At 36.7% G+C, this 9,519-nt stretch overlaps 1 protein-coding gene across 2 annotated transcripts in view; it reads left to right on the forward strand.

Moving 5' to 3' along the window:
• Positions 1-9,519, forward strand: part of LOC107691812 (cell adhesion molecule-related/down-regulated by oncogenes-like) — a 44,794-nt gene that overhangs the window by 25,581 nt on the left and 9,694 nt on the right. For both annotated transcript variants that reach the window (XM_016490622.1, XM_016490628.1), the window contains exons 10-14: positions 742-855; positions 2,716-2,922; positions 4,214-4,395; positions 6,136-6,241; positions 8,879-9,001. In XM_016490622.1, coding sequence (XP_016346108.1) covers positions 742-855; positions 2,716-2,922; positions 4,214-4,395; positions 6,136-6,241; positions 8,879-9,001 — 732 coding nt within the window. The remainder of the gene's footprint in view (positions 1-741; positions 856-2,715; positions 2,923-4,213; positions 4,396-6,135; positions 6,242-8,878; positions 9,002-9,519) is intronic.

The following is a 9,519-nucleotide window of genomic DNA, read 5'->3' on the forward strand; positions in this document are numbered from 1 at the left end:
TGATTGTCTTCTGGACAACTGTCAGATCAGCAGTCTTCCCCATGATTGTGTAGCCTAGTGAACCAAACTGAGAGACCATTTTGAAGGCTCAGGAAACCTTTGCAGTTTTGTTTTGTTAGTTGATTAGCTGATTGGCATGTCACCATATTCTAATTTGTTGAGATAGTGAATTGGTGGGTTTTTGTTAAATGTGAGCCAAAATCATCACAATTAAAAGAACCAAAGACTTAAACTACTTCAGTCTGTGTGCATTGAATTTATTTAATACACGAGTTTCACAATTTGAGTTGAATTACTGAAATAAATGAACGTTTCCACGACATTCTAATTTATTGAGATGCACCTGTACATTATGCAAACAAAAACTTTTATTTTGGATGCGATTAATCACGATTAATCGTTTGACAGCACTATATTATATTATATTATATTATATTTGTAAGTAATTTACATTTTACATAAATTACAATAATAAAAAATTATATGATGTATTGAATTTTCATGATTGCATTGGCAAATATTTTTTATATTTTCTAGCTCATGAATGTTCTAGATTTAAAGTAAGCATAAGAAATAATTTTTGCCTTTGCCACTTACTGCTCATAATGCACACCTTTTGTTTGGTTAAAAAAAAAAAAAAAAGAAAGAAAAAGTCCAACCATGTTTTCCATCATAATACAACATGATCACCAGCAGCAACATTATGAATCAAATCATAACTTTTCTTTCTCTTCCTCTCAGAGAGGACGTCCTCTAATAAGAACCCCTCCAAGGCTCCGATTGTGTCTCTTCCAGAGAAAGCACTGGAAGATAAAACCACCAACACTTACTATGGAGTGGTCATACATGACAGAGGTAAGGGGACGTCTCACAACACTATTACACCACAAAGGTCTGTCTTCTGCTTACTAATGATCAGTAATATACTTACCCTCCAAGTGTAGTTCACCAAAAAATAAAAATCGTTTGTATGTGTTCTGTAGAGCACAAAAGGAGATATTTTGAAGTGTTCATGCTTATTTTTTCATACAGTGAAATAGAGGTCTGCATTCCCGCGGCTTAAAATCCCAAATAAAACGCGGTAGCGGTCGGTAACTCTGGTGTAATTTGAACGGGAGCGGGCGGTCTAACAATATCCCATTCCCGACGTCCATTCAGAACAGCATATTTATACAGAACAGCGCTTTATTCTTATTGACCACCGGTACAGCCTGCACTCGGACTGTTATGCACGTGCTGTGCGCATGCCTTCTGCGTCACGCGTTTTATTTGCGGAGTTTGTGTGCAGCATGTGCATAACGATGCTCAGAGCAGGCTGTACCTGTGGTAAATATACAGCCCTCAGACAGAACAGGCAGGTTGTCGATGAGTGACAGAGCAGAATAAGGATGGAGCAAAGTGTGGATGCGCTGTCCTTGAAGGACGTTCAACTCGGTTTTGTTTATATTTTTCTTAGCCTATAATTTTAAATGACAGATGTCGTATTTATTTATTTTTCTCTGCGCCACTTATACTGTGTTAACAGAAAAATGTAAAACGAATTTTGTATTTTGACAAGACGAATAAAAATAGCTAATAGGCTAATTTTGTACAACCTACTTTTTTTTTTTCTCTCTGCGACACGTTTTCTTATTGTGTTGTAAATGTTAAACGAATTGTATCCTGACAAGACGAATAAAAATAAGAAATACAATTTTTGTACAACATTTTTATTTTCTCTGACACTTTTTTTTTCTACTGTGTTGCATAAAATATTAAACGAATTTTGTGTCTTAAGATAATTCATATAAATTCAAGTCAAAGTCAATAAATTCAAGACTCTTGACAAGACGAATAAAATAACACAATTTTGTGCAGACTACACTTTTATTTGTCAGCCTATCTCTCTTTCTTTCAGTAGCGGAAATTTAAATGTGAGATTCTGGAAACGAGATCTAAATTTAGCAGGAACGGTCGGGTCGGGAAGAAAATTATTCTAAGTGGACAGCGGGTGAACAAAGAGTGAATATATAGCGGGAGCAGGTGGGTGCGGAATATAACCTTGCGGGAGTGGGACTAAAAAAATAGTCCCGCGCAGACCTCTACAGTGAAACCATATTGTGACTAGGCACTAAGTACCGAAAAAAAAACTACACAGATGTTTAGTCCACACAATTTTGAGCCTTCTGAGGCCGTACAATAACTTTCTGGTCATAATATGCTTTCATATATGATAAAGAGTGCAAGAAGATTCTTCAAAATGTCTTCGTTTGTGTTCCATGTCAAAATACGACATGAGGGTGAGTAAATACTCACTTTGGGTGAAATAATCTTATAATATGCACAGGGACTCACAGATGTGTGAGATGCATTTCTGTAATTAGAGTTTGAGTGTGTGTGTGCACATTTAGATTCTAATGGGAATGGACCCAGTTTTATTTGCCACATAAATTTTGCTCTGTCTTTCTCTCTCTGCTTGCGTCTCTGTGTCTATGGCTCAGAGCCCATTCAGTAAGTACTCAATTGACTCTGGCATGCTGTCGGTCTGTTGTGTGTGTGTGTGTTGGTTTATTTTATCTTTGTCTGCTCTTTTGGTCTTTTCACTGATGGATGCTGAGGTTACATCTTGCACTTGACATGAAAACTGCTGTTTATTTTTGGAAGACACAATAATTAGATCTTATAGTTTGTGTTTATTTTTTTCAAACTTCTAATTTGATTGGTTTCATCCCTAAGTTCCTGAGGCCCCAGACCGCCCAACTATCTCTATGGCGACAGAAAGCTCTGTTTATGTCACTTGGATCCCACGAGCCAATGGTGGCTCTCCAATCACGGCCTGTCGCGTAGAGTACAAGAAGCAGGGCAGAAGTGGAGACTGGATCATCGCGGCCGATAATATCTCACCACTTAAACTGTCTGTGGAAGTGCGCAACCTGGAACCAGGTAAGGTTACACCAGGATTTCCACAGATTATTTAAATACAATACCAGTCAAAAGTTTTTGAACAGTAAGATTTTTAATGTGTTTTAAAGAAGTCTCTTCTGCTCACCAAGCCTGCATTTATTTGATCCAAAGTACAGCAAAAACATTAAAATTTTGAAATATTTTTACTGTTTAAAATAACTGTATTCTATTTGAATATATTTTAAAATGTAATTAATTCCTTTGATTTCAAAGCATCATTACTTCAGTCACACGATTCTTCATAAATCATTCTAATATTCTGATTTGCTGCTCAAAAACATTTATTATTATTATTATGTTGAAAACAGCGGAGTAGATTTTTTTTCTGGTTTCTTTGATGAATAGAAAGTTCAGAAGAACAGCATTTATCTGAAATAGAAATCTTTTGTAACCTTTGACCTGAAAATTTAGCTTTGATCACAGGAAGAAATTACATTTGAAAATACATTCAAATAGAAAGCAGTTATTTTAAATAGTAAAAATATTTCACAATATTATTGCTTTTGCTGAAGTTTGGATCAAATAAATGCAGGCTTGGTGAGCAAAAGAAAGTTCTTTAAAAAACATAACCTTACTATTCAAAAACTTTTGACTGGTAGTGTATATTGTTTGGGTCACACTGGTAACACTTTAGTATAGGGACCAATTCTCACTATTAAGTAGTTACTTATTAGCATGCCTATTATTAACATATTGGCTGTGTACTAGTACTTATAAAGCACGTATTCTGCATGACCATATTCTACATCCCTAATCCTTTCCAATACCTAATTTTAACAACTACCTTACTAACTATTATTAAGCAGTAAATTAGGAATTTATTGAGGCAAAAGTCATAGTTAATTGTTTGTTAATAGTGAGAATTGGACCTTAAAATAAAGTTTGACCATCACACTTTAGTTTGGGGTCCAATTCTCACAATGAAATAACTATTAACTTTTGCCTCTATAAATTCCTAATTACTGCTTATTATTAGTAGTTAGTAAGGTAGTTATTAAGTTTAGGTATGGGGTAGGATTAAGGGACGTAGATAATGGTCATGCAGAATATGTGCTTTATAAGTACTAATAAACAGCCAATATGCTAGTAATATGCATGCTAATAAGCAACTAGTTAATAATCATGGTTAATTGTATTTTAATTAATAATCAAATTATTTGTATTATTATTCAATATTAAAAAGTAATCGAAATTCTGTTCTGTAATTAGCTAGTAATTAGTAGTAAAAATATAAAAGTCTCATTTGGTCTGATAAATCTTTTCGTGACAGGCTCCACATACCGTTTCCGTGTCATTGCCATGAATAACTATGGTGAAAGCCCTGCTAGCGCCACCTCCAGGCCATACCAGGTCTCCCTGTCGAGTCTACCCGTCTCAAATCGTCCGATCACTGGCCCTCACATCTCCTTCACTGACGCTGTTAGCGATACTCAGATCATGTTACGCTGGACTGTGAGTACACTTGTGAACAGGCACACGAATGCAGTACATTTACATTTACTAACTCTGCCCAAAAACCTGAGCTGCCCATTTTAAGGTGCACTGCTGACACAAAGGCTGTTACTAACAGTAGGCAACAACATATACTATCGTTCTGGCTAAAATAAAGGCAGCTGCGTGCAGAGGCAGTAGACATCGCGCGAGGCAGCTCACTAGGTTTGGAACCGTTTCTGTCAGGCACTCAATAACTCATCACTGAATAAACTGTGAGTTTTTCTATCATTCCATGCTTCTGTATGTGTATCATTAGCACATTAATCTTAAAAAGGGTCTCACCACTTGTACAAACAAATGTTGTTTCTGTTTCTGGCCTGTTGAAGGAATAACCCTGAACCTCATATTAGCAGCTCAGGGGTTTAAACTAGCTTGTGTGTTAATGTTTTAGACATATGCCTTTTATATCTAATGGCCAATTTAATTACACTCACATTCCATGCTTAATTCGAAAATGAGAGTGTAAAAAGTGTCCAGAACTAACCACATAACAAGTTCACTCCCCGGTTTGTTCTTCTCTGCAGTGCCAGTTGTGCTGAAGTGTTTTTCAGCACGTTAGCGGAGTATTCGTGTGTGCACTTTTCCAGGCACTGTGTAGTAGCTTTCCCATCAGCCCCTGTGAGCCACCCCAGAATGTCCAAACAGAGCTGTAATTGGCAATGGTTACTGGTGCAGTTTTGCAGGAAAAAGTGTGTGTGAGTTTAGGAACAGATTAGGAATCCTTATCCTGCCGTAACGAGTGGAACGGACTGACTGAGTTAAGCTATATTTAGAAGACATGCATGAGAAGAAAAGGTTTGATGTGTCTTAAAGGAGAAGTCCATCTAGAAATGAACATTTTGCCATTTACTTACCTTCATCTGTATTTGTTTTGTGGAATAGGAAATAATTTTGGAAGTAAAAAAAAAGTCACAGTTGCAACGACTTGAAAATTTCATGTTAAAAAAAAATAACATGAAAACATCATAAAGTAGTCCACACACCTTCTGCAGTTCGTTTCAGGTCATTAAAAAAAACGTGTGAGAAACAAATCAAAATCTGTCATTACTGACTGATAATCTGGATCCTGGATTGAATCAAGTGTTGAACTTGAGAAACTAATCATTTGGTGAATCTTCTTTCAAAAGATTAAACTTAAATGAAGAATGAATTATTTCTGTAAATTAGACATTGGCACTTGTGAACATTTCATTACAATACTTTTAACGTGCGTTTTTGTAGAGTTCATCCCTATTCACTTTCATTGTATGGAAGAGTACACCAAGAACAATCTGCTAAACCTGTTCCATGCATGTTTGGAATGAAATGAGGGTGCATAAATAAAAACAGAAATTTAATTTTTGTCTTCACTAACTCTTTAACTAAAAAAGTTAGCCAATCATAACAGAGGTCATTGTTGTCTAGAAGTCTTAAAGTGACAGTTCCAAAAAAAAAATTATTATTCTAATGTTCAGTGAAAGGTCGTAAAATGGTCATGTAAACAAATTATTACTGTTTATGGTGCAAGAAACCATGACTATCATTATTAGTAGACTTCAGAAAATAAAGTGATGCAAATGTGTACATTATGACCTTTTTAAGCAGAGCAGGATGTGCTGATTCTAGTTAAACTAGTTAGGTTCTTATCTTTGATGGCGTAGTATATATTGAAGAAGCAAAAATACATAATTTGCTTTTTTTCCCCACTCTCTTTCATAGTACACTCCCTCCAGTAATAACAACACACCCATCCAGGGATTCTACATCTACTATCGGCCAACAGACAGCGACAATGACAGTGATTACAAGAGAGATGTGGTGGAAGGTGAGATCATGGTGTCTTTCTTCTCTTATTGCTCTTATCTCACAGCTTCTTACACAATACATAAACAAACGGATGTGAAATATTGAAATTTCATTCTGTGAGAAGAAAATGATAAGAGACATGAAACAAACACAGCTGTACAGGAAATCAGTTGCCTGGGACTAGTGGTCGACCAATATTGTTTTTTTGACAGCCGATGCCGATATCTTGGAAAGCCGGATGGCCGATGGCCGATATAAAGCTGATATAATTGTATTTATCTTAATTAATATTTAAGAAATTTGAAATCATTTGAAAATGGATTAAAAAATAATTTTGTAAAATTAACATACTTATACTTTAGATGACAAAGTATTTTCCACAATGCATAAAGTGCAGCATAATTTGAAATCACAAATTTATGTTTAAAGCATTCAGTTTGCACAGACCGAAAGTCATGCAGAGAACATGTTATCATGCAGGTCACATGCACATGTAACAAGATCTCACAACTGGAAGTTTGCAAGGTTTGTGAAATAAAATTTTCATTAGCCATTCAAAGATTTGTTTAAATTATGTAAATGAGTATTTGCTGAATGCTGACGGCAAACGAGAAAGTATTATAATGTTTGCCTTTCTATTACTAATAATATAAAAGCAATCGTTATAATACTTTTTGTATACATTTTAATTCCTTTGTTTAACAGTTCTATTGGATTATTAGACAGACTTCTATCCGTATTAGACAGAACTGAATGATGACCACGAACAGGGAGAATGTGAGCACTGTGTGCTCAGGCACTGCTGCACTCAACGCCATCAAAATAAAAGTCCTGCCTCGAACGCATCGGCCAAACAGAAAAACTTATCGCCCGATGCCTATATTTGAAAAATGCCAAATATCGGCCGATATATCGGCCTTGGCGATATATCGGTCGACCACTACCTGGGACAGTGGTCAGTTATAGAGTTTATTAGACAAGTATTTGACAGAGAAGTGCTACAATTGACCAATCAGGATGAGGTATTCCAGAGAGCCGTGTAGTATGAGTGTGTAATGTATATTCGGTCTCAGAGGGGGCGGGACAAAGAAAGCGTAATCTGTTGATTGATGTGTAGTGAGTTCTGCTCTCAGAGTAATGAGTCTGTGTAAAATGTGTTTTTAATAAATGGCTTCCATACTAATGGGCCTGAACTGAAACCCAACACTGACCACTCAGAGAGGGATTCAAGTTTCTGAGAGGAATGTTAACTGCCATCGCCTCTCCTCCGCCTCCTATTTTTACTTTTTACCCCCTCTTTCTCTCTGTTCACATTGGCCCCTCAAACCTCCCCTCGTCCATCCAAACAACAAGCTGTCAGAAACACGCTGTGCAGATAAGATGGCTTCATACGTCTCAGCGTTTACAGAAATCTCAGGAGCGTGTCCTACAAATTGTTGGTCTTAAAGTCAATGTGAAATGCTGTTTGCAACCCATTTTACTTTCATAATCTGACATATTTGTAAGTGAAACTGGAAAAAATGTAGGAAGGGACATTATTTTAAACATAAAAAATTGATTGGATCTTGAATAAAACATTCTGACTGGCTTATTTCAGGTTCTACAGGGTTAATTGTATGCTAACTTTAAATGCATAATAAATAAAACTCTCCTTTAGTAATAGATTTGAACATTTTTATATCAAATTAACAAAATTCTTTAGTCAAAGTGTCTGTAACCACACGTTTTTATAAACGTTCAATCAGATGTAACTGCTTTGATTTGGTAAAATAAATGTTGATTTTGGTAAATTAAATTTGGTAGGTTGATTCAAACCTCGTGAGTTTGTAAGTCTTTTTGACTGAGTCATTACAAGAATCGGTTGATAAGAGTCATTTGTTCCTGAATCAGACTACACTAGCTGTGCTGTATATTTATTTTAGTGAATGTCCCGCAAAAACAACGCAATAGAAGACATTTTTATTTATTATATTTGTATGATTTTGTTGTACTCTAACTTTTTATCTCATCACATTCAATTCCGACTGCAAACTCACAATTTATATATAATTTCTTTGGCCGTGTCACACTTGATTCAGCAGTGATGCTGAATAACAGTGCAGGAAACACTGATATGTTGTGTGTGCAGAGGCAAAAGTGCACTAAAAAGCCTGTGATGCTTTTTTCATGTTTGTGCGAGTCTGTGTGTTTTGTGTTTTTCTCTCTCATTATGCAGTACAGCAGCTGGTCATTTAGTGTACACCATGCCTTCACTGTGTTAAAAAGAGAAGTGAACTACACAAATAAAATATTGTGGCACAAACTGTAATTAGAGAGCTGGCTCTCAACATACATGAGTGACTGTGGCGAGCGGTTGCTACGATATGTGTGTGTGTACTCAGGGCCCTGAGTGTGTTCAATGGGAATACTGGAGCCAGGCCAGAACAAACGTTAAGCTGCCTTATAAGGAGCCTGTCTGCAGCAAAGCAACTGTCTGAATCCTTCTGGGACTCTGTGAGAATGAGAGAGCGAGAGTGTGTGTGTGTGCGTGAGAGAGAAAAATGAGATTGAGAAAATGAATTGTGGTTTGGAGAGAACAACACATGCTTTGAGAAGAGCCCTTCTCATTCAGTAGAGTCACTCTCATTGCCTTCCTTTTCCCGCCTCCGTCTCCTAGGCTTCAAATTCTGGCACTTGATTGGTCAACTCCAACCCGAGACGTCGTACGACATCAAGATGCAGTGCTTTAACGACGGCGGCGAGAGCGAGTATAGTAACGTCATGATCTGCGAGACCAAAGGTGAGAAGCTGAAGTACCGTCACAGGAATGCTATATTTAACGTGTAGACAGGAACCCATAAAGCCCCTGCGGTAATGACAGAGGAAAGCGAGCTATCGTTTTATTAGTAGCTAGACAAAGAGAGACATTGTGCTTCGTCTCCTTGACATCATTCACTGATAACTGCCCTAATGCAGCACTGTTGAAATCAAACCAGAGCGTCATTCACAGCCAGAGCAAATAAAAATGATGGAGTGCAAACAGACCTGCTGCTGCCGCAAGCTTTAAGACTGACAACAGTTGCATTGTTATGTGCCAGCACTTGCTAGTGGTGCTTTATTATTGCTTATACTTGGGTTAGAGATTTGAACAAACCCCTAATCCTAAGTTTTAGAGCATTAGCGTTAAACGGTGCAAAATTTATCCTGCCCCATTAGTTCTACAGATATGATTGATTCATCATGCAGCTTGTTGAGGAGAGCTGTGTTTCTAAGCAATTGAAACAATATATATATATATATATATATATGTATGTATGT

This window comes from Sinocyclocheilus anshuiensis, unplaced genomic scaffold, assembly GCF_001515605.1.
Source record: "Sinocyclocheilus anshuiensis isolate Anshui unplaced genomic scaffold, SAMN03320099.WGS_v1.1 scaffold569, whole genome shotgun sequence".
Classification (NCBI taxonomy): domain Eukaryota; kingdom Metazoa; phylum Chordata; class Actinopteri; order Cypriniformes; family Cyprinidae; genus Sinocyclocheilus; species Sinocyclocheilus anshuiensis.